At 46.2% G+C, this 26,055-nt stretch overlaps 1 protein-coding gene across 1 annotated transcript; it reads left to right on the forward strand.

The window, feature by feature from the left end:
• Window positions 1-527: 527 nt before the first annotated feature.
• Window positions 528-25,532, forward strand: NALF2 (NALCN channel auxiliary factor 2; the record flags this gene model as incomplete). Its single annotated transcript, XM_080718425.1, has 3 exons — window positions 528-1,379; window positions 24,600-24,771; window positions 25,147-25,532. The coding sequence occupies 3 exons, from the start codon at window positions 528-530 to the stop codon at window positions 25,530-25,532; spliced, it is 1,410 nt and encodes a 469-aa protein (XP_080574551.1).
• Between the last annotated feature and the right edge of the window lie 523 nt (window positions 25,533-26,055).

Here is a 26,055-nt window from a genome sequence, read left to right on the forward strand (position 1 = left end):
GAGCGGGCAGCGGGCGGGAGAGGTGCGGCTTGGGGCGAGAGGAGCGGAGCGGAGCGCGGCGGCCGGGCCCGCACGGCGGCGCTGAGGGGCGCAGAGCTGCGCCGAGCCGAGACGGCTGAAACTGAGTGCGAGCCGGGCAGCGGCCGGCGCGGAGTGAAGTGGTGCGGAGCCCAGGGCAGCTGAGGGGCCCGACACTATGAGGAGTGCGGCGCCGCCGCCGCCGCAGCCGCCACCGCCCCAGTGCCCCGCACCGCCCCCCGCCGGGACGCCCGGCAGCGCCTAGCGGGCCGGGCGGTGGCGCCCAGGCTGCGAGCGAGGGAGCGCAGGAGCGGCACGGGGACCGCACCAGAGCGCCCCGCCACCCCGGCCTGAGCGGGGCCCCGGGCCGGCCGGCCTGCCACGCCATGCAGCCCCCGAGGTAGAGCCTGGACGGCGCTGAAGAGCGCGGAGCGGCGCGCAACCAGCCCGCCGTAGACTGCCGTCCGGCCTCGCGCCAGCCTACTCCTCCAGCCCGGCCCCCTTGAAATATGTTCAGGGGCGCTTGGATGTGGCCCGGAAAAGACGCCGCCGCTCTGACTATCTGCTGCTGCTGCTGCTGCTGGGCTCCCAGGCCAAGCGACAAACCTTGCGCCGACTCTGAGCGGGCACAGCGATGGCGACTGTCCCTGGCGTCCCTGCTCTTCTTCACCGTGCTGCTCGCTGACCATCTGTGGCTGTGCGCGGGGGCCCGGCCCCGGGCCAGGGAGCTGAGCAGCGCCATGCGGCCGCCCTGGGGAGCCGGCCGGGAGCGGCAGCCGGTGCCTCCTCGTGCGGTGCTGCCGCCGCCGTCGCCGGGTGAGTCCGGTGCGTCCCCAGGCACCTGCGGCCCCCGATACAGCAACCTGACCAAAGCCGCCCCAGCCGCCGGCCCTGAGCAGGTCTGCGGCGGCATCCCGGAGCCCACGGGGCTGGACGCAGCTTGCACCAAATTGGAATCTTTGCAGAGACTTTTCGAACCGACTACCCCGGCTCCCCCTCTGTGGCCCCCTGGCTCCCCTCGTGCCAGGGCCGAGTTCCCCTCCGCCAAAAAAAACTTGCTCAAAGGCCACTTTCGGAACTTCACTCTCTCCTTTTGCGACAACTACACGGTCTGGGACTTGCTGCTGGGCATGGACCGCCCCGACAGCCTGGACTGCAGTCTGGACACCCTGCTGGGGGACCTGCTGGCTGTAGTGGCCAGCCCGGGCTCTGGGGCCTGGGAGGCATGTAGCAACTGTATCGAGGCTTACCAGCGACTGGACCGACATGCTCAGGAAAAATATGATGAGTTCGACCTCGTGCTGCATAAATACTTACAGGCAGAAGAGTACTCAATCCGGTCCTGCACAAAAGGCTGTAAGGTAGGGACTGGCGTCCCCAGTAGAGGAAACTGCCTGGGTGGCAGGGGTGACAGTGGAAGTGGGAGGAAAAAGGTCTCCCTTTCTACCCACCCCACAGCTCCTAAGGTTTCTCATTTAGGCACTGCCAAGTGATACCCTGGGCCCCTCCCTAGAGAAGGGGATTCAGGAATCCAGGCCAGGGAATCACCTGGCCAGTTTATTAATTCTGGATTTTGACATCTTTGGGCCCTTCCTGGCCTTGCATGAGGGAGGGAGGAGTTGCAGGGCCCTGGGCTGTCAGAAGGGTGGAAGGAAAGATTGTGCCTCTACCCCCTGGCAGGCCTTCATCCTCAAATCTTCAGCCAGCTGTGCCTCCCTTTTTTCCTGGGCCAGAATTGAAAGTCCTGGGACTGGCTGGTGCAGGGATGAAGAGGCCAAAAGAGGGAGGAAGAATATTTGGCATTCTAATTCTCATCCTTTGGCTCCTGCCAGTGGGTGAGAGGAGATGCACTCCTGGTGATAGGTCATGCCACACTGTTGACCTTATATGACCTGAGGTGGCTAGCCACAGCTGAGGGATGTGGAGCTGAGGGGTGCTTGTCTTCTCCCAAGGAGGGAACCTGCAGGTTCCTTTCCCCTACAAAGGAAGGAGCTGGGAATAGGTCACACTGGCTGTGGAAGGGCCAGTGAAGATGGCATTACAAAACTCCCAGTGTCCCAGGGTGGTAATGGAGGGAAAGCTGGCTTCCTGGCTGCTATAGGCAGGCATCCAGGGGAGGAGAGAGGCAAAGTAGCTGCAGAAGGAGCATCTCTAGGGTAGAGCTGAGTGTTGGGAAACTTCTTGACCCTCAGCAGGATTGCTCTGGACAGTAGGTGGGTGGGGGCTATGAACATATGGGACCTGATGCTACTGTTCTGTTCTCTGTGCCTGGCCCAGTGACCTGCCTTTGGAAGGAAAGAGAACAGCAAGGTCAAAGGGTCAAGTGACAAGGAGACCAGGTGGGTCGGTGGCCTCACACAGTCTCCAGCTAGAGGCCAAGAGCTAGAGGAGACACTTGCTTCCTAGCGTAGCTCATCTCCCTCCAGGGTTTTGGGAAGGGGTAAAAAGTAGCCCCTTTCCATCTAGCATGGTCTCAGTGGACTCTAAAAGACTTCGGTGCTCTTGGTGGGCTCCATAGGGACTTGGGGCAGAGGATTGGGGAGGAAGGTGGTAGCTCCTTGCTCCTGAATTCACTTTCTCCTCTCTTTTCCTGTTCTCGTAACCTAGCAGTCTCCTCCCGCCTCCCTCAGCCTCAGCTGACTCACTGCCTCACTCACACTACCAAATGAGATATTCCACTTCTTAAAGGTGTACAGACAGATAGACATCCACATACAGCCATCTACCACCACCACTACCACCACCCTGGACAAAGTCACATGGAGATATGGAGAGGTCATCACACCCACAAACAGTGCCACAGCAGACACTGTGTCACACACACTCACACATCTCCCCTGGTGTCAGAGACACTCGGGCGGAAGTACTATCACATAAAGAAGAACACATTTTGTCATATAGAGATAGCAACTTGTAGTCTCAATGTCTGCCACAGATATGCTTAGTGGGAGCAGAGGGATGGGGTTCACTAGCAGAAGGAATAAGGGATGTCTATTTTTTGTGAATCTCACTCTGATACCATAGCCCTGTTTTCCCCCCTCAATTACCAGAATGAATGAGAACCATGCCACAACTTTCCCATGGGGTTTCTTCACCATGTTGTAGTCAGCTCCAAGCTCTGTCTGATCCTGTGCTAAATAGTAATCTCTCACATTGATCGTTTTTACAAAGCAGCTTGATGCAGGCCAAGACAACTAATCTCTCTGATTCTGGGGGCCTTATTACCTCTATGACTTGTTAGTAGTGTGACCTTGGACAAGTCACCTTACTTCTCTAAGCTTTTATTTCTGCATTTGTAAATCAGGAATACTAATTCTTGCTCTGCCCATATCCTGGGTATTTGATGAGGTTTAGGTGGAAAGAGGTAGCTGATAGTATTCTGTAATTATAATCTAATATCAGACATTGATGGAATCCTTAGGGTTTCAACTCCTTTCACACATTTAATGGGATCACAGCTGCCTAGGGAGGTTGATAATATGAACATGGTAACCTCCATTTTACAGATGAGGAAATTGGGGTGCAGAGGAATCAAGCAGTTTGCCGTAAGGTCACTCAACCAATAAGTAGGTATGCCAGGACTCCAACCTGCATGCTTCAGTGCTAAGACCATACATTTTTCAGGCCTCTCTTCAAGTTACCCATGGCCCTCCTTCCTCTCCTTTGTCTCCTTGTCTCTCTTGCAAGCAAGCTAACAACTCCTGCTCCCTTGCTGCCTGCTGTGCTGGCAGACGAGCAGTGCCAGCTCCTCAGCTCTCTTCCTGTCTTTCCTACCACTCTTCCAGCAATTGAGGCCCGGACCCACAGGGCTTTTCAAATACAGCCATATTGTGGGTACTAAGGACAAAGACAGTCCTTTCCTTCCTGCAGCTCTCTCTTTTGAACCCTTACCCACCTCCCTCACGAGCCTTCTTTGTGGATGCAAACCTGTTCTCTGGCTCCAAACCCTCCTGTGCAGCTCCTACCCCAGTGGGACCCTGAGAGATGATGCCCAGCCTCAGAGATCTGATTGCAGAGCCCATAACCCTATGCCAGGATGAAGAGGCTTGCTCTACTTCTGTAAACCAAGCCTTGGTTCCAGGTCCAGCTGATCCTTTGGCCCCAGGGCTGGTATTCTGAGCTCCTCGGTCAGATCTTTCCTGGGGGGCCCCAGAAACCCTGTTCTCTTCTTTGGCAATGTCTGCCCCTGTTTTGGACTACACAGGGCTCTACAAATCATACCTGTCCTCACTGCTGCCTGTGACACCTCCCAATTTAGTACCAGCTGCAACATTTTCTTAATGTGCGACTGACTTCCTCTTGCACAGCAGGGAGATGTTAACCCAGGCAGGACGATGCCCATCCCCACCCTGGCCTCTCCCTACTCCTGGGGCCATGACTCTCCCTTTTATCCCTGCACACTCCCTAAGCCCTAATCACCCTTTGGCCTGATGTAGGGTTACTGGACAACCACTTCATTCCTTGCCCAGCTCTTTACCTTCCCAATCCTACCATGCCACTGCCTGATTATCATCCCTTCTCCCCTCTCCTTTGCCTGTTTACTGATTTCAACTCAGAACATTCAGACTGGGAGAAATAATGCAGATGGGAGCAAGCCCCTGGCCTCTTCTCTCATAGGTCTTCATCCAAGAAGGACTAGAAACCCAAGAGAAAGAGATTATTAGCATATGCCTGTCATTGGTCCCCCTAGATCCATGTTAGGGCCCAGAAAGGATATGATAATTCTATTCTGTACTGGCCCAAACCCACCCAGAAGACTGTGTGTTTTGTTCTGGGTCTCACACTGATCAAGTTGAGGAGGCTGAGACCCAAGTTGTCCTAGAGAAAGTTGATGGAGCAGTTTGACCTGGAGAAGAGGAGACTCAAGGGAATGTGGTGTTGGACTTCATACCTCAGAAGAGTTGGCCTGGTACAAAGAAAAAGCATGTCCTAGCCAGGTGTGGTGGTAAATGCCTGTAATGCAAGTTCTTGGATTGCAGGTTTGAGGCCAGCCTCAACAACTTAACAAGACCCTCAGCAACTTAGCAAGACCCTTTTTCAAAATAAAAAGTAAAATAGGGTGAGGAGGGAAGCCCAGACATAGAATGCCCCTGAGTTCAATCTCCAGTACCAAAAATAAATAAGCAAGAAGCATATCCTATTGGCCTCAGAGAAACTTCATAGTTAGAAAGCCCTGGGTTCGAGCCTAGCTTCTTTATTATTGCTGTGACCTTGAGCTAGGGAATTGATCTCTTTCTTCTCATTTCTACAATGGGCTAATTCCTTAAAACAGACCTGTGACATCAGTATTACTGTGAGGCCTGTACAATTTCTGGGCCTGCCATAGCAGAGCTACTCACTTCACAGGTTTTGTTTGTTTGTTTGTATGTTTTGTTTCCTTCCAAAGAAAGAACAGACTGCTGTAGGAGGAGGTGAGCTCTCACTCTCAGGAGATATTTGGCTCTATACAAGTAGATCCTTGGAGGAAAATGCCATGGCGGTGACTCTAGCTCCAGATTATTGGGCAGGTTGGACCAGGAGACATATGAGGTTTGTTTCAGGCCAGAGTTTAGGCCCAGGAGCTCCCTGAAGAGTAGCATTACATGGGGCAGGTTGGGGAGGGAGGTTGGGCCTAACACCCACACACAAGAGGAGGGTAGGGGGCTGTCAGCACCAGCGCCTTGCCTTCTGCCCATACCCTCTGGGGCCTTGCTTTTCCTCCACTCCGGCTGGCAGCTGTTTCTGCCTCACTGCCTTCCTCTCTCCTCCCACCTGCCACAGCATTCATGCCAAGCAGGACTCCCAGGCTAACACTGAGTTTGAGGGGTGCCTGGAGCAGGGAGCTCAGGCTATTGAGCAAAGGGCAGGAGCCCCCTGTTGGCCAGTGGTCACTGATGTCACCCAGGATGACAGGCAGGGAGCATTGCTGCACAGGCATACTCGCTGACCTAGGGTTTTTGTGGCCAGAAAGGGTACTCTGGTCCCTGTTTTGGGGTGGAGGAAGGGGAGGCAGTCAATAAGAAGCCTCTGGGGAACAGTGACAAAGCTGGCCCTGGGGGAGGGGCCTGCAGATCTGCAGGAACTCATCTCCTCACCAAGGAATGTGTGCATGGGGTTCTGGAAAGGAGCAGTAACCAGGAATTCTGGGGCAGGAACAGAGAAGAGGCAGTGCTTATGACTAGAACAAGGACATGGTGGAAATAGGCTAGGTGTGGGAATGTGGCCTCATACTGAACCTACCTCTCCAAATCCCTCGCTTCATCCTGACCCTATCCCACCCCCATGTTTCTCCCACATTTTAGACCATACCCAACACTGTCATCCACATGCCAACGACCTACAACCTGTCCAGTCTTCTATTTATCACCGTATACCCTTCCCATACCACGCCCCAGACCCCATTCTCTAACCGTTATCCATTCATCTAAATTCCTTTGCTCCTCCCCACACTGATCCTTTACCCCTCCCAACCCTGTTCCTTTATGTCAGCCTCTCTTGCCCCATTCCACCCTCCCATCACCCACCCTGCATCCCTTCCAGCCTTTGCCCCAGATCCCACATCCTCTTATGGCTTCCTCATCTCACTCCCTTGGCACTGCACCTCTTGCCTTCAGCATCCCCATGCCACTCACATCTCTCACACCTTACTCAACTTCACATCCCTCATCCCATCTCTTCTCCTGCCCCCTTTCATCTTCTCTCTCTCTCTCTCTCTCTCTCTCTCTCTCTCTCTCTCTCCTCTTTCTGTTCTCATCTCCTCCCTCCATCCCTTGTCACCTCCCCACTCAGGATAGACATGTGCATGTATGCACATGCACACACTCAGGCACGCACTGGCATAGACACACATATCCTCGAGTCTTCATGGTTACTTCCCATCCTTCCTGCAGGCTGGTGCCTGACTACTATAGTCACCATAGCAACGGGAACCTCCAGGAAGGATATACTGGTATCTCCTGAAGGTGGGGGTGGGGGGACTAAGGAAAGAATGGGATCCCAGCAGCCTCCCACCCAATATTATGGTCTGGCTGGAAGAGACTTCTGAACATGGTGGAGGTGGGAGTGATGAACAGGAAGACAGCGATGGGGCTGAGATGAAAGGAGATTCACAGTTCTCTGAATATATCACAAGCATGAGAGGGTACTTCTAAGCCATGTAGATGTGTGTTGGTCCCTTCTGAAGCATCAGTACCTCAGGGAAATGGTGTGTCCACTATTTTGGGGGGGGGTGGGTACTGGGGATTGAACCCCAGTGACATTCTACTTCTGAGCTACATGCCCTGCCCTATTTTACTTTTTGTTTTTGAAACAGGATTTTGCTAGGTTGCTGAGAGTCCTGCTATGTTTTCAAGGCTCCCCTGGAACCTGTGATCCTCCTATCTCAGCCTCACAAGTACTGGTATTATAGGTGTTTGCCGCCATGCCTGGCTATGCCTACTCTTCTGCATGTGAGTGGGCAGTAGGCTGACACCTGAGACTCTGGAGTGGGAATTTTGCCCTAAAAAATTTCTCATTCAGGGCAGCTCTTTTGTACACCCTACCCTCCAAGGCTGCTTAGTTACTGGGCATCTAAACTGCTCTCCCAGCTCCTTTCTCAGCCACATGTGAATTCTAGCTGCAGGTTTTGTTCTGAAGGCTAGGGATGGGCCTCTGCTTCTGATGGGTCTTGACAAATCTGGGACCCTGGAAGCACCATTCTGCAATGCCACCCTGGTAGGCCTCTGGGGTATGGTATGTGTACAATCCTGTGGTTATAGGTGCACTGACCAGAATATGTGTGCTGGAGGTTATGGGAGCTGTCCCTTGGAATAAAAGGCGCTTTAGGAAAGCGTGCATACACGAGATCTTGAGCTAGGTAGTTGCTTAGAGAGGAGATCGAGGGCACCAGATAAATTGATTCTAGGGAGAGAAGAAGATATTATGCAGTGACAGGGATTACCAGAAACAAAACTCCTGCTTGAATGGGTTCTAGAGAAAGGAGCTAGAATCTGAGCTACAAGTTTCTGGGCCAGAAGATGAGGCCAAATGTCTCCAAATAAAAAAGGTATAAGAAGGAGAAAGAGGAAAACAAATCTGTAAGTTTTGGATGGTACTAGGATTTCAACCCAACGGGGTTCTACCTCTGAGTTACACCCTCAGCCCTTTTTATTTTAAAACATGGTCTTGCTAAGTTGCTGAGGCAGTCCTCAAAAGTATGATCCTCATGTCTCATGTATCCTCCCAAGTACTGGAATTACAGATGTGAGCCACCATGTCCAGCTAGCCTAAATCTTTTGAGTGCCTAAGGGATACTGGGGGCTTTATATATGTCCATGAGCTCACTTAAACCTAACAATCATTCTAGCAGGCAAATACTATCATTATCCCCATTTCACAAATTAGACAATGGGGGCTGAGTAAGGGAAGCCTGCCCAAGCTACCTCTCTCAAATGCAGGAGAGCTAAGATACAAACCCAGGTCTGTGTGTTCTTTCTCCAGGGCACAGAAATATAAAGAAGATGTTAATAATCTCCTCTGTCTGGCTGTCGAGGCAATGTCTAGCTGGCTATGTTTAGGCTGTAGTGAGAAACTGGCTCACTGGAGGAGAGGCTTAGCAGTGCCTGTTGGCAGCTTAGAGGACCCTCTGGAGTGGCTCAGGTGGAGATTGAGGACCCACCAACCTCCTCTTTATTTCAAGATCCTAGTATCTTGTCCTAGAGACCCAGTGACAATTACTGGCACCCTCCAGGGATAGCGACAGGAGAATGATCATGAATAAGGAAAGTGTTTGCTCCATTCTCTTTCTTCAGCTTTGCAAGGGAGAAGGGAGGAGCTGAGTTTTTCTTGTGTAGAGAGAAAGTATCCCTGTTATATTCTCAGTCACTATCTGCTGGAAGGATCAACAAGGGCAGGAAAAGAGATGGTCCCTTAGTAGTCCTAATGTAGGCCTGAGCCTTACCTACCAGGTGCTGGTAGAGCTGGAAAGGAAAACAGTGCAGTGAGGCCTTGTCACATTGGAGCCTGCAGTGGCCTAGCCTGAGATTTGGATACTCAGATCTCATGCCAGGGTTTTGGTGAGTCCCAGTCTTAGACGCCTAGGCTTTTCTTGGTGTGTGTGGGGGGGTGTCAAAGGAAGTGTCAACCCATCAAGTTCTGCCTGGCCAAGAACATTTGGTAGTGTGTTACCAGTGCTTCTATCTTACTTGGTTTTAAGCAACTAAATATTCCAACCAAGTCAATCCTTCAGGATTATTATAAACTAAGACTCTTTTACAAATATTTTCCCCATTTACAAAAAATAGTCTTTGCTAAATTTTGTAAAACATAAGTATAATAGGAAAAAGGTCCCAGAGATATTTGGGCTTTTTTTTTTTCATTGTGCTAAAATATATGTAACATAGACTTTACCATTTTAGCCATTTTTAAGTGTACAATTAAATGGCATTGAGTACACTTGCAATGTACAACAAATTGAGTACAACATCGCCCCTATCTGCTTCTGAAATGGTATCTCCAAAGAGAAACTCTGTGCTCATTAAACAAATAACTTCCCAAGCGGTATGTGGTGGTACATACCTGTAATCTCAGTACTTGGAAGGCCGAGATAGGAAGATCTCAAGTTTGAAGCCAAGCTCTATAATTTAGCAAGATCCCATTTCAAAATAAGAAAGGGTTGGAGGTATAGCTCAGAGGTATATTGCCCCTGTCCTCAATCTCTAGTTCCAAAAAACTCATGATAACTTCTTGTTCTTCCTTCCCTCTAGTTCTTGGTAATCACTAATCTTCTTTCTATCTCTATGAATTTGACTCTTCTAGGTACCACATATAAGTGGAGTCACACCTTACCCTTTTTTCTGGTTTATTTCACTTATCATGATGTTTTCAAGGTTAATCCATATTGGGGAATATATAAGTACTTAATCTTTTTTATAGCTGAATAATATCCCATTGTATGCCTATGCCACATTTTGTTTATCCATTCATTTGTTGTTGGACATTTGGATTATTTCTAACTTTTGGCTACTCTGAATAATGCTGCCATGAACATTGGCAGAGAAATATCTGTTTGAGTTCCTGCTTTCAGTTCTTTTAAGTATAATTAGGAGTGGAATTGCTAGATCATATGATTAAATCTATGCTTAACTTTGAGGAACTGCTATTCTGTTCTTTCACAGCAGCTGCACCATTTTAAAATTACATTAAATTTTACATTATGTACCATTTTACATGTATACCAGCAATGCACAAGGGTTCTAATATGTGTACATCTTTGCCAATACTTGTTATTTTCTAGGTTTTTAAAATAATAGTCATCTTGGTGTGACAATATTTTTCATAGTTGATATAGTTTTTTTACCCTGCTCTTTTTCACTTACTGGTACGCTGAGTACCTTCCCATGTAATTAAATATCCATAAATGTCATTCTTGATGACCATTAACGAATGAAATGTAACTTATTTAAACAGTCCACTATCATTAGATATTTACATTACTTCAGCTTTTTACTATAATAAGTAAAGCTGTGATGAATTCACAAATTTGTGCCAGATCTATGATTCTTTTTTACTAATGACTGCTCTTTCAGTCATTTTTCTTCTCTGAGTTTTTCAAATCACAATGTAATGCATACACATTGTATCAAATCTAACAATATGGAGGCTTATGAAGAAAACATTAATAACCTTTCTGTTTACTCCCAGGCCCACTGCCCTGAGATCACTGATGTTAACAATTTTGTGTGCATTTTATACCCCCTCTCTAGTCTTACATAAACATCTATACACAAAATGACTTTCCCTTTCCTTTGTTTTAAATACAAATAGGAACACAAACAATTCTGCAGGAATAAGTTTCCGAATTAGACTTAGAAAAGCAAAGAATCTTAACCTTATTTATCTTGACATACATTAAGAAATTTCTTTCAAATTACTGTATTATTCTAGTTTATACCATTTCAAAAATATGAGGCTAATTTACCAGAAAAAATGGTATAGCATTGGCTTTCCATTTGTATTCCTTTGGTCAGACATTTGTTTTCTTGTTTATAGACCATTTGTATTACTTGTTCATGAAAGTCCCTGCTTCCTCAGTAGTGACTTATCCAAGTTTACACCATTAATGGCAGATACAGAATCAGAAACCAGCTCTAATTCTTCCTCTAGTAGAGAATTATTTTTTAATTTTTATTGGTACATTGTAGTCATACATTTTAATGGAGTACAAGATAGTAAAGGCATATGTGCACACATCACTTAAATTGCCCTTAACCAGTTCCCACCCCATTCCTTCCACCTTCCTCCTTCCCGTGTTTGGCTTAGAGGGTTTTTGATAAAGAAGATTTTTTGGGTAAGCGATGGAGAAAGGGCAATTTTGTGGGGTTGTGTAGCTGTCTTAAGACTTTACTAAAGAAGTTTACTCTGGCATTTGAATGTTCCAGGACTGTGCTAGAAGCAAGGCTATTCTAGAAGATTCCAGATGGTAGGACCTAGGACAGTAGAGCTCACATCCTAGGGCAAGAAAATCTTTTTTACTGGAGCTAGGTGCAGTGGTGGTGCATGCTTGGTATCCTGGCACTTGGAAGGCTGAAACAGAAGGATTGCAAGTTTGAGGCCAGCCCCCAACAACTTAGCCAAACCCTGTTTCAAAATATAAAAAAGAAAAGTGCTAGGGTATAGCTTATAGGTAGAATGACCAGTCCCCAGCACAATGAAAAAATATATTTATACTGGGGATAGAATCCATCTGTGATAAATTTGATCAGTTGCCAAAGATGAAACCCTTGGGTTCGGGATTGGATGCTGTTGGGTGTAGAAGAAGCAGAGCAGTGTGTGTGTGTGTGTGTGTGTGTGTGTGTGTGTGTGTGTGTGTGTTTAGAGGAAAGGAGAAAGGGGTGCTTTGATAGAGTGGAAATTATTATTCATAGTTCCTACTACCCAAATGCTCTCCCCACTTGTTTATAACAAAATCCATACTCATATGGGGAATGAGCAGAATAGATTGATTTCAGAAAACTTTCCCCCATCATCTGAGGCTAGAAATATCTCCCTAATTTCACCTGAAGTCCATCAAAAGTAAATCTTTCTGGGCAATGAATTGAAAGGGCCATCCCAAAGACAGAATGTTATATAAGACCTTGGGCACCAAAGGTAAACTTGGTTTAAGATTCTAGTTTGAAATATATCTTCTCTGTAAAATAGTTGTTGAGACCCTGAATGTATTCTTTAATCTCTCTTTGAACCCCACTTTATTCCTCATCTTCAAAACGAAGAAAAAACTAAGAACTGGCTCATTATGAGGCATAAAGGGCAGAAATCATGCTAATCTCTTAAGATTACAGTGCTTGTAAGAGGGAAAGTGCTCAAGAAATGCTAGCCATCATTATTATTGGCTCTGGGCCTTGGGCAATTTATTTAAACTCTTTGGTCCTCCCTGTCCTTATCTGTAAAGATCTGTCTCTACCTCAGGGGGTAATTGTGGGGATTCAGTGAGTTAATAAATGTCAGGGTCAAGTGCTTAAAACAGAGCCCGACTTTTAGTAAGCACATAATAAATGGTAGCTATTATTCTCATCTTAATTAGATGTGTTCAGTCCAAATGATTGCTTAATATTCATCTGAAGTTCACAACAATGAAGTGGGCAGTTTAAGACTAGGGAATGGTGATTTGGCAACAGGAAGTGAAATGTCAGGGGTGTGGGGGGATTAGGAGCTAGAAGGCAACTGGAGAGAAGTCGAGTAAGTGAGTGCACAAAGACATGCATAGATGGGACAGGGAAGCAGCAGAGAGGGGGATAAGTCTCCAAAGTGCTTAATTTACCTTATACCCAGAGAACTAGGCACAGCTGTCCAGCACCTTCAATCAGGTCTCTGTTCTCTCCAGCCTTTCATCTACCTAGCAAAGCATGACATTTGGGGAAGATGAGGCAGGAGCAGGTTTCTTAGGGATCCTGTACAAAGCTGGTGGGGGTTTTCTAGAAAGACAGGTGTCCCTGGGAATGAGGAGTGTATGCAGCTCAAAGGAAGCTGTGGTTATCACTGTCACACTAACATCATTCCTGTGGTGACCTGCACAACCACTGAGCACAGACCCTCTCCCACACCCACCGCCAACTGCCCTCCTCCCATCTTAGTTCCTCCCTCTGACTAGGGGATCTTTCATCAACTTTGTTGGCATGCTAAACTCACCTGGTCCAAGTTTACGAGTCAGATACTGGTAATGGAGTAGATAATCGAGATATGGGCAGGGCTGGGCTGGCTGTGTAGGCTTCTGGAGCAGAGCAGTGTGGGTTGATTTAGGCAAGTTGGTCAGGTCAGGTCTTGGGAAGTTTTTTGAAGGGTATGGCTGCAGATGAGTTGGTTTCTAATTTTCATTTTATCAAGATAATATGTTTATAATTTTCAAAGTTATCTATAAGCTACATATATACACATGTGTCTGTGTCTGCTCCTGAGTCTTACATTTCAGACCTGAACATTTGAAACTCTCTTGGCTGTTTTTTTCTGAGGTTTACCTATAAATTTCTTAATGTTATGCCAGTATTGATATTTCTTGACTTTCTGTTTTAAAAATCTGTTTTATATTCACATACACATGTATCAATAAAGTATTCTATACACATCCTTAACTTATATGTATGTATATATAGTAACATGTATATTTCTTTTAAATGATATATATGTGTGTGTGTTTTAAATGATGTATATATATATATATATATATATATATGATAGATAGATAGATAGATCTCAGTGGTCATCATTAAAACAATAGCCCTATGTTTCACCCTTAGTTGTATTCTTCAGAGGTAAATACTTCCAACACTTTTAGCTGTTTTTTTCTGATTATTTATCCCCACATTTCTAAATGGCATGTCAATATACTTCTTGGGTTTTTTGTTTTAGATATCTATGGACTTTCTTATATAATTAGATTTGACTCTCATTAGTATGTACACATGCTTCCCCCATACACCCAACATTGGCATACCATAATCCTTGTTTTAACAGTATTCTGTGTTTATATTATTAGGATTATCAGTATTGTTTATAGCTGAGTCATGTAGACTTATATGATTTCATTTTCTTCCTTAGTCAGTTTGTTTTCTTAGAGATAACAATCACATATTTTTTCTCTGCTTTTATATAGTCTTTTTGCTAATATATCCCTAGTTTCTTAATCAGCTATAAATTTTATGAAAACACATTCATAACCCATTATTTTCATTGTTTTCAAAGCTCTCTACCTTGCTCCAATTTGGGCTACATACTGGAAGCTTTCTTTTCAAGTTCTTGACTAACACGTTCAAAGTGTGTACATCCTCTACTTGTATATCCAACTCCTTGTAAAACCCAGAAAGTATGCACATAAAAGATACAATTCCTGTTTGGGGGAGCCTGCAGTCTTATGGGTGTTTAATTATGCTGATGTGTCCTGAGAATCTGAACTAGGCCATGTCTTTGGACTCACACTCCAGGCAGTCCTCCTCTCCTTCATCTCCAAGGAGTTATCACCAGAGTATGATACAGGCCTCCAGAGAGCAAAGGCGATTTTAGACTGCATTAACAGAAATAGTTTCTAGGATAGGAGGGTTGATACTTGTACTTTACTTTGTGTTGATAAACCCTGTCTGGGGATTGTGTTCAGTTGCAAAAGACACAGAAAAACAGGGATTTTTTCAATGTAAACAATTAGATAGAAAACAGAAATGGAAACTATATCCCTTGAAATAGTAAAAAACAAAACAAAACACACACACAAATACATACAAACATGCACACATAAACACACCACCCCCCAAAAAAACTGGGGTGTTTGGCTCTTTGGAAGGGTAGTCTACACATAGCAATATTCATTTTTTTCCCTTCACATTCCCCTTTCTATTTGCCCTGGCTGTTCCACCAAAGCTGCTCTCACTTTAAGGAGATGTGTTTTAATTCCCCAAACCATTGTGCTCACATCTATGTAAATCCTTATCTGTAAGTCTTTCCTTTCAAATGAATGGACCTGGAGAACATGATGTTAAGTGAGATTAGCCAGTCACAGAAAGTGAAGGGTCATATGTTTACTCTTATATGTGGAAGGGAGGGAGTAATCCGGATACCAGAGGGATTTTAGGTAATGGAGGAGAACCCCCAGTGAAGCCTTGGAGTTGGTCCAGGGGAGGGTAGGGAGAAGGAGGGAGGATCAATGAAGGAATAACTTCCATTGACATTATTTACTCATGTGATAATATCAATGTCAGTCTCAATACCCTGTATAGGAGAAGAAGGGAGTGGGGAGGGAGCTGGGGGAAAGCCCACCAAGTGCTGTGTGCATGTATGTCACTATCACTAAAAACTACAATAAGATGTGAGATTATAATGCACCAATAAAAAAGTATATATAAAAAGAAAGTCTTTCCTCTCTTAATTTACAGAATGCTACTCTCTTTTGTTTGTTCTCTGAACCCTTAAGCCACCTCCATCTTTATCTGATTTTCTTCCTCCACTTGCCCTTTTAAAATTTATTTATTTGGTGTATTGTAATTTTACATCCTATTGGGGTACAGAATGTGAGAACAATACATGCACACAGCTCTTAGTGTCCTCCCCAGCAGGACCTTCTGCTTTCCCTCACCTGCCCTATGCATGTCTTTGAGATTAGAATTGATAATTTTGTATACATTTGTAGTATTGTTTCAACTATTGTATTATTTATGACTTCAGCACCTCCCCTTCTCAAGTTCCCCTCAGTCATTCCTCTAGAGTCTCTGCTCATCTGATATTTCCCTTATTTCTGGGTATCTCTCTAGCTTACACATATATGAGAAAATATACATCTACTTGGTGTTTTTTTTTGAGACTGGCTATACTTGCTTAGTATAATATCCTCAAGTTCCCTCCATTTTTCTACAAATAGGGTGATTTTGTTCTTCTTAATGATCAAGTGAAACTCCACTGTGTTTATATACCAAAGTTTTGTGATCCATTCGTCTGTTGAAAGACACCTAGGCTTGTTCTATAATTTGGCTATTATTTATTTATTTATTTATTTATGCGGGTCTGGGGATGGAACCCAGTGGCATTCGACCTCCGAGCTACACCCCGTGCCCTATTTTTTTATTCTTTATTTTGAAACCGGGTTTCTCTGAGTTGCAGAGGGCCTCACTAAGTAGCTGAGGCTGCCTGCGAACCGTGATCCTCCAAGTCTCAGCCTCCCAAATTCTGGGACTACAAGTGTGCACCACCATGCCTAGCTAATTTAGCTATTTTAAATTGTGCTGCTAGGAACATGGCTATGCAAGTTTGCCCTTTAAATGTTATTATTTTCCAGGGATCTGCTGATGATTTCTCTCTATATCTACTCTCTAGACAGTGCCATTCACTCTGTTGGTTTCCACTATTGCTGCATATATCAGTAAGGGTGAACTAGGTTATGCTGTCGTTAAAAAGCAGCCACAAAATATCAGAAGCTTCACACAATAAAAATGTTTACTTCTGGCCAGGTGTGGTTGTACACAATTGTAATACAAGCATTTGGGATGCTGAGACCTGAGGATCGCAGTTCATGGCCAGCCTCAGCTACTTATTAGCAAGGCTCTTCATAACTCAGTGAGACCATGTTTCAAAAAAATAAATAAATAAAAAGACAAAAAATAGGACTGGGGGTGTAGCTTGGAGGTACAATGCCCCTGGGTGCCATCCCCAGTACCGCAAAAAAAAAAAAAAAAAAAAGTTTACTTCTTACTTATGATACATGCCCAAAACAGGTCACCAGGAGGCATGTGTTCATTGCAGTCACCAAGGGAGACTAAGACAGGAGGATGGCAGGTTTAAGGGCAGCCTCAGCAAAAGAGTGAGGCCTTCAGCACTCTTTTTTAACTTTTGAAGTTAGTCATGGCCATGCCTAACTTCAAAGCGCAAGGAAAAGTATACTCCTATTGTGTTCCTAATGACAAAGCCATTAACCCCTCATGATTCCCAAACCTTTATCCAGATCCTACTTCTGAGCACAGATTATTATTATGCCCAACTGCTTCCTTGGTATTTCTATCTAGCTGACCCATCTATACCTCAAAGTTAACATGCTGCTGCTACCTTAATTGAGGTCCTCATCATATTCCTGTGTAGCTTCATGTTCCATAATGACTCCTCCCCACACACACACTTTGGACCCTCTATGCTGAAATGCTTAACAGTGTCTGAACCCAGAACTATTTCAAATTTCTGGGCTTTTACACTTGCTGATTCCTTCACTTGAATTATACTTATTTCCGCCTGATTTATACTACCTACTAAACTTTTATTCCTTTTCACAAGTCCTAACTGACATGTCTCCCACATGGGAAGGTTTTCCTGTATTTAAGCCTTAAAAACACAGATGAAGCTGGCCACCACTGGTGGCACACACATATAATCCCAGTACTTGGGAGACTGATACAAGAGGATTGTAAGTTAGAGGCAAGAGTGAGGCAATTTAGCTAGACCCTGTTTCAAAATAATGAAATAAAATATAATAGGGCTGGAGGTATAGCTCAGAAGTAGAATGTCCCTGGGTTCAATCTCTACCACCAAAAAAATCATACTTGATCACACCTCCCATTTTACAAAGCACATACTACTTAATACAGTGACTAATAATGATTGATTCTTGTGGTTGTCTTTCTTGCTCTTTGAGGACAAGAATCTTATCTTACTCATCTTTCTTATCTGTAGCTCTCAGCACAGTGCAACACACTCGGAAGAGTTCAGGATGTGTTGGTTACATGAACCAACACATAATAAGAAAACCAGATTCAGAAAAGTCTACAAACACCTGCAGGGCTGGCATGGGGACCAAGAAGAGGAAGGCAAAAACACAAGTGAAGCCATGAGGAGGCATTATCTCAGCTCCAAAGAAGGAAGAAGGAAGAACTTTTTTTTTTAACTGTTAGAGTTGTCTAAAGATACCAATGACTCTAGGAGAATATGAGCTTCCTGTGACAAACATTATAATCAGAACGTGGAGAGTGATTGGTAGGGATGTTGGAGTGGAAATTCCAGTAGCAGATAGGGCAGTGGAGCAGTGACTTTCACAGGCCTTTCCATTCTGGAGTGGCCATGAACCTGCCTCCCCTACTCACCTGATTGACTTGGATCATTCCGGCTCCTTCAGAACTGCCCCTGCATTAGAGACACTACATCTACATGAGATCACCTCCAGACAGGTTGGCTCTACCTAGCCCCTGATCTTTGAGCATACAGCCTGAGGTCAGGCTAAGAGGTATAAAGGTCCTATGGAAGTGGGCTGGCTCTTGGTTTTCCCCCATCTCTCCAGTCACATTTTCTTCAGGCCAGGCCAGGCCACTTTGACTCATTACTGCTCATTCTGAGAAGCAAGACAGCTTTTGCTTATTTTTATAAGCACTTAAGGAAATCCCTCTCATCTACCTGGATATGCTCTATAATGCCTCTAATCCCATTCTGACTCTGCCAATCCAAGCGAACTACTACTGTCCCCAGGGTTACATCCATGACCTCCTTCTGTCTGGGGAGATTGACTTTGACCTTACCCTTACTCTACACATTTGAGGTGTGTCAATGAATGAAGTGCCAGGACACACTATTAGGTTAGCAATCAGATGTCTTCCAGGCTTATGGTTGATTCCTTGCATGTCTCTTACTTGCTAAGGCAATCCCCTTCTCTGGGCATTGGTTTCCTCATGGGTACAATACAGGATGGGGTGGTTCATCAGGTACTGCAGCATTTATAGACAGTGAGTTTCATCCCAAGCCCAACCCACATTGCTGCTTTGCTTCCACAAGTTCTACAGCTGCAGCTTCCAGCCAAGGGTCCCAGGAGTACATTAAGAAGACAAGCAGCCATGAAGGAAGGTCTATAGGGAGGATTTGGATGGGAAAATAGGCCTTAGAGAGGGAAATAAGTTAGAATCCAAGAAGGAAACTGATTACTTCCTGGTTGGCAAGAACTGAAACTCTTCTCCCTGGAGGATTTTCTGGTCTCAAAACCAAGGAGCTCAGTTGTCTGTCTGTCTCTCTGTCTCTCTCTCTCTCTCTCTCTCTCTCTCTCTCTGCCACACCCATCCCTTTTAATTATTTATTTCTTTTAAAAAATTAGTGGTAATGGGGATTTAACCCAGAGGCATTTTACCTCTGAGCTACACTCCCAGCCCTATTTTATTTTTTTAATTTTGAAACAGGGTCTTGCTAAGTTACTGCATGCTGTTGGCCTTGAACCTATAATCTCTCTGGGTCCGCCTCCCAAGTACTAGGATTATAATTGTGCATCACCGAGCCTGGCTTTATTTTATTTTTAATTAGCTTGTTTTTTTTTTTTTTTTTGTACTGAACCCAGAAGCACCCGCACTCCCAGGTCTTTTTAAATGCTTATTTTTAAGTAGGGTTGCTGAGGCTGTCCTCCAACCTGGGATCCTCCTATCTCAGCCTCCCAAGTACTGGGATTACAAGGGTTCTCTTTCTAAACTCTTTAACCCTGAGTTCCAGCTTTGGAATGTGAAAGTATGCATTCACACAGCCTTGGGAGAAGTAAGGAACTTCTTTCCAAAGGATTGTAGGGATTAGAGTGCCCTGATCTAGGCTGCAAGATGTACAGGTCCTCTCGTTCACTCTTCCCTACACTGGCAACCACGGAGCCAGAAAAAGGTGGGGATCCCTCTTTTAATTCCCCTCCCGTTTCAGGAGTGTCTCCTCTGCCCTGTTGGGAGGAGAGCTGGGACAGCCTTCCCAGCTTCCTTTTTGGGTTAATTAGTGTTTTCTCTAGTTACTCACTGTCTCTTCCCCTCCCAGTTCCCATAGCAACTGGGCTATAGCAGCCTGAACTTGATTGAGCCCAGCAGTGGCCTCAGTGAGATGGGGAAAGGAGGGCACTGCCTAGTCAAGGCTTCCCACCCCACCCATTCCCTGCTGCTACTTCAAGAGTCTAGCATGGTCTAGCATGGTTCAACTTAGAGGACAGGGCACAGTGGGGAAGCTTTTTCTGCCAGGACTGGAGTTTGAGTAGCGCTATACCCCGGGGTAGGCCTGGTCCTCCTCATCTTTCCTCTTCTACCCAGGCTCCTGTATCCTGCCCTGTTGGAATTGGGAAATCAGGTTTTGAGTTCTTCCCTGTGCCACTATTTCATGTGGCTAAAGACAAATCCTTCCCACCTTTCTGGGCCTCAGTTTTGCCTCCTATAAAATGATAACGGGGAGCCGGGCATAGTGGCACATGCTTGTAATCCCCGCATTTGGGAGGTTGAGACCAGAGGATCTTGGTTTGCTGGCAGCCTCAGCTACTTACAAGATCCTTTGCAACTCAGTGAGACACTGTTTCAAAAAAATAAAAACACTAAAATAAAAATAGGGCTGTGGGTGTAGCTTGGTGGTAAAATGCCCCTGGGTTCCATCCCCAGTACTGAAAAAAAAATAAATAAAAGGGGACTAAACTGATGGTGCTCAACTCTGACTGCATACCAAAATTCCTTGAAATGTTTCACAAAACTACAGATATGAAGGCCCCACCTGCAAGTCTTCTGATTTTGTTGGTTTGGGATGTGATGGGAGCCAGGCAGGCAGGGATACTGTTAAAAGATTTCCAAGTGGGTTTTACTATGTAGCCAGAATCGAAAAACTAGAGAAGAGAAAAGCTCTACAAGTCTCCCAAGTGATTATTACCTGGTTCTGAGATATTTCTTCGTTTTCCCTGCGTGCCCCACCTCCAGCATGTCCCACACTACTTCTTAGCCTGCCCCCTGCCCTTCCTTATCCTGAGAGAGCAGTGCCCAGGCCTCCCGTGCCTGCCCAAGCAAGCCAAACCCCTGCCCACCAGCGGGCTTTACTGTAGCCTTGTCTCAGGAATAGGGCTACACAGTCTAAAGCAGGCTTTCGTCCAGGTTGTGGCACCAAGAACCCAACCTTTCACCTGAGGGGGACCTCCGGTTATCTCTGAAGCATGCAGGCTGACCACAATTCAGCTGGCCAGCTGTGAGGCCAAGGATATGGCTTCCCTCTGAGGCCTGTGTCACTTCTTCCTCCATTCCCCTCATTAGCTCCTTGCCTGTTCCTGCCTTACCACCCACAGGCCTGGTGTCCTCCACAGGCAATCTGCTCACCCACTTGTTGCCATGGTGACTCTGGTTGGGGGTGTGGGAACTTGGGGGTCGTCTAATTAAGGAAAAAGGCCACACTCCCACTGTCAGGCCACCCCTCTCTCTTCCCCCACATCGCTTTTCTCCTTCCCTCTTTCCTGGAGCAGGTGAGGAGAGTGTCCAGCCACTGCAGGATATTTCTAGGTTAATTGCAGTCACCTGGAAGGACAGGAATGCCACTGGGGCCTCCTCATTTGTGAGCAGGAATATTGACCTGGAAGAGCCCAGGGAAATCTCAGAAGGGGCCTTTGAGTCCTGGCCACACCAGTGAATGTGAGAATGGGGCATGGGGGAGCAATTCCACAGGTTAGGGTGAGGGCAAGGTAGACTCTGGATCCAGGGTGTATAGATGGAAGCAAAGGCTGTGGACAGAGACACATATTGGCACTCTGAGGACCAAAAGATGGAGGGGGCTCTTAAAGGTGCCAGGACCCTTGTGACTCCATTTACTTTCCTGCCTTACTTCTGTTTTTCTTTTACCCACCTCTGCTTTCTTATCCTTCTTTCTTACCCTGGATTTTTTACACCTCTATTTTTCTAATCTACTTTTATTCCTTCGTGTCCACCCCTGCTTACTCTTACCACTACCTTTCTTATTTTCTCTTTCTTACCCTTTTACCTCCACCTGCCTCCACTGGCTCTGTGTTAGTCAGCTTTCTATCACTGTGACAAAATGCCTGACATTATTGATTTTTAAGGAGGAAAGATATATTTTGACTCATGATTTGAAAGGTTTTAATCCTTGTTCATGAGGTAAAAAGCACTTTTGCTCTGGGCCTGTGGTGGCACAGTACATTGTGAAAGAATTATGTCATAGAGGAAACCTGTTCATTGCCTGGTAGCCTGATAGCAGGAGACAGAGGGAAGGAGAGAGAGAGAGAGAGAGAGAGAGAGAGAGAGAGAGAGAGAGAGAGAGAGAGAGAAGGGGCAGGTAGGTGGGGTTCTAGTATTTCTTTCTTTTAGGGGTACACCTCCAATGGCCTAATTTATCCCATTAGACCCTACCTCCTAAAGTTCTACCATCTCCCAGTAGCAACACAGATGAGGACTAAACTTTTAACACAGAGACTTTTGGGGAATACTCCAGATACATACAATAGCATGCTCTTATCTCCCTACTATTTTTTACCCTTCTCTCACCATTACCTCATTCCCTTACCCTTCACATCCATCTCTTATTCCTCTGCTCTTCCTCAACTCTCTTTTCCTACTCCCATGATTATTACTATTCCTTACCCTCCAACCCCTATTTTTTCTTACGCCTTCTCTCTCATGTGTCTCCTCTCTTTTACTCCCTTACCCTGCTGCCACTCTTACCCCTTAAGCCTCTCTCTTACTGCCATCTGTTAACCTTCAAGTTCTTTCTCATACTGCCTCTTACCTTCATCTGTTATTTTTCACCTTTCACTCCATTCTCATTTCTTACATACTTTCTATTCTAATAACTTCATTCCTATGAATTTATATAAAAATTTAAGACAAATGTACATGAGAAGTGAGTACAGTAATATTCCGTGAAACATCATTACGCATAGTGACCACTTGAGAAAAACTTAAATGTCCATGAGTGGAAATTGGCATCCTTTTCATTCCAGACATACAGAACTCTCCTCTGTTCTCTCCTCCATGCCATTACTTAAGCTGTTGCCTCATCTCTGTCCATGTTGTCTATAAAGTCCTACTTTGAGTCCAAGCTCAACTATTACTTCATAGTAATTTTCCTCAGCTTCTCCTTCTCTACTTGCTTTGCTCCAATGGTCCATAGTTCAACAGCTCTTATAGTGTAGATCATATGCCACAGATTTGAGATAGATGTGTCTAGCAATGAAGCTGGAATTTATGTGAGCATAGGGATCTATCATCATTTACTCATCATTCACTCAATCAACAGATCTGTTTATGTATATTGTACTGAATACACAATGGTGAATAAGACAAACCCATGTCTGTCAACAAGCAACTCACTTTCTAGTGGGGTTAACAGAAACAAACCAAGGATGTAGACAAAGTATTGCTTATAGTGAAGGAGCAAAGAAAAGAGGGAATAACTCTCTGGTGAGAGTGGTCAGAGAGACTCTCTCTGAGGAGGTGACATTTAAACTGAAGCCTAAAAGATGAGAAGGGCCCATCTATGACAGAAGTGGGGGAAAAAGCATTCTAGGCCAAGAGAATAGTCTGTGCCAAGGCCCCGAGGTGGGAAGATGTAGGGCACATTCAACAAAAAGACAGAAAACCTCTGTGGAGCATGGTGAGCTTTAAGGGAGAGAGAGAAAATGCAGTTTTCTGAGAGAGACAGGGACAAAGAATGCAGGGGTTGAAGTCTGTGCTCAGATATTTGAGTTTTAGCCTAACTGCATTGAAGGGCTTGAAGGAAGAGAACCACATAATCTCATTGCAGTTTGAGGTCATTCTTACTCCTGTGTAGACAGTGGCTTGGAAACAGCAAGAGTGAAGGTGGGGAAGCCAGAAAGACTTATCCAAGTGAGAGATGATGGTGGTCCGCACAAAGATGTGGCCAGGAAGCCCCCCTAGGGGACATTTGACAATGGCTAGGGACATATTTTGGTTTTCACAATGGGGAAGAGAATAAACAGCATCTTGTGGGGGGATGCCAGGGATGCTGCTTAGTACCCTACAGCACACAGTGTAACCCCCCACAACAAAGAATTATCTGGCCCCAAATATCAGTAGTGTTGCTGTTGAGAATCCCTTGGCCTGAGAGGTAGAGTATGAAGCAGGGGAACTTTATAGCTGGGACCCAGTGTTTGGAAGAGGTAGTCTAAAGGAGGGGCAGGACGTATGCTCATGAAGTGAAACTGCAAAACAAAGATTCTAGGAGAAATGTAGGAGTGTCCATTGCTGCTGCTGCACACCGGGGCTGAAGCCAATGGGATAGAGCATGGATTAAGTTGAGCTCAAAGGCACATGTGGTGCCTGGTGAGGCAGATTTCTGTTTTCACTGACACTCACCCCTCACATTTCTATTGCCCTTTAGAGTTTACAAAACACTTTCACATGTGCCATGTTATTTGAGCCACACAGTACCCTAATGAAGTAGAATAAGGATTATTTTCTCCATTTCTTTCTTGAATTTAGAAATTTAACACCATCAGCTATGGAAATGCTCGCCAAAGTGAATGAAACTAACATTTGCCTCATTATATATAGTTTACCTTGGACAAGTCAAGATAGCTCTTTAAACCAAGGTGAAAGGCTTGGATAGGATGATTGGTACGACTCCTTCTGCTCTGACATAAAGTCATTTTATGTTTTTGTTTGCCAGCAAACAAATTCTAAGCCTTGAATGACTATAGATTGGGGGACTTGGGAGCTCTGACAATGGGATGGGAGATTTTAGGGTAGGATATAGTATCCTTTACCTGCACCCTTCTTCCTCTCTACCCACTGGATCCTGGGGTTAGGATGGTGTGGTACTCTTGAGAGACCACAAGTTCTCTCTCCTCTGATGTGGGCTGATGCTCTTTCCTCTTCCCACAGGCTGTCTACAAGGCCTGGCTGTGCTCGGAATACTTCAGCGTGACCCAGCAGGAATGCCAGCGCTGGGTGCCCTGCAAGCAATACTGCCTGGAGGTGCAGACCCGGTGCCCCTTTATCCTCCCTGACAATGAGGAAATGGTGTATGGTGGGCTCCCTGGCTTTATCTGTACAGGTAAAGGATGGGCACTGGGGAACAGGGAGGAGGCTAGGGGCCCAAAGCAGGCACTAGGGGAGTGGGAGCAGGAAGAATAGCAGAGAATTCAGACTAGATCAAGGTTGATGACAGCGAGGTCCCCAGGTTGGGGTAGGGCCAAATGGAATTAGGAAAAAAGACCAGAGTAGCCTTCCCAACCCAGAATATTCCCAGCCAGGTAATCATCCCAGAGAAACTGGCTGGGGTCCCCCCAAGAGAGAAGAGCTCAGAAAGAGAAGGTCCTGAGGGCCAAGGAGAAGGGAGCCTCAGATAGGCTACCTAAACAGTCCTACCTTAGAAAATCTCCTCTTCCGGTAAAGAGCACCACCCCACACCTTCCTTATCCCTTGGCAGGGTTGCTGGATACTTCACCAAAGCGGCCGGAAACCAAGTGCTGTGATGTGCAGTGGGTGTCCTGTGAGTCGGAGAAGAAGAAGTTCAAGGAGTCTGAGGCCCCCAAAACCCACCACCAGCAATTCCACCACTCCTATTTCCATCACTACCACCAACAATACCACCACTACCACCCCCGTCATGACCCTCCAGGCCGCGGAGGCCACAAGCCCTCCCTGCTGCCGGTCTCTGGGGGTTCCCGCCTCAGCCCCAGCAGGATCCGGCTCTGTGTCCTTGTTCTCATGCTCCTCCATACCGTGGTGTCCTTCTCCAGCAACCAGGGTGGTGGGGTACTGGGGCTGGAGACACTGCCTGCCCTAGAAGAGGGCCTGACACAGGAAGAGTGACCACAGGGAGGGAGGATGGACCTCCACCACACACCAATATCAACTCCAGCCCCCACAGGTGGGGGGGCAGAGCTCCTCCCATAGGAGGTGTAGGCTCAGGTGGGGGGTGGGGGAAGTAGGGAGCCACATATGGCCCTCTATCTACTCACACCCCAAAAGCAGCTTCAAAATAATGGCTAGAGGGACCCAGGGAGCTACAAAACTCATCCTGGAGAAAGAGGTAGAAGCAGCAGGTACCCCCTCCCAAGCCCCAACCATGGGGCTTAGCAAAAAATAGGGGGGAGTGGGGGCTGGAACCACCCACCCCTGCCGAGAGCCCTGACCCCAGGGAAGGAGGCTGCTTGCTCAGCCTCAGCCCTGCATGGAATGTTGGGGGGCACAGAGGGGAGGAGCTCCTTCCCCCCTCCACATTCCTTTTGTTGCCAAGATCCTTAATTCCCTCCTGCCCATATCCCTACAGGCGACGGCAGACAGTGCAATGGCCCTCCTGCCACTTCAGCATACCTTGCCCCACGAGGGGCCA

Source organism: Muscardinus avellanarius, assembly GCF_963383645.1.
Source record: "Muscardinus avellanarius genome assembly, chromosome: X".
NCBI classification, from domain to species: Eukaryota; Metazoa; Chordata; class Mammalia; order Rodentia; family Gliridae; genus Muscardinus; species Muscardinus avellanarius.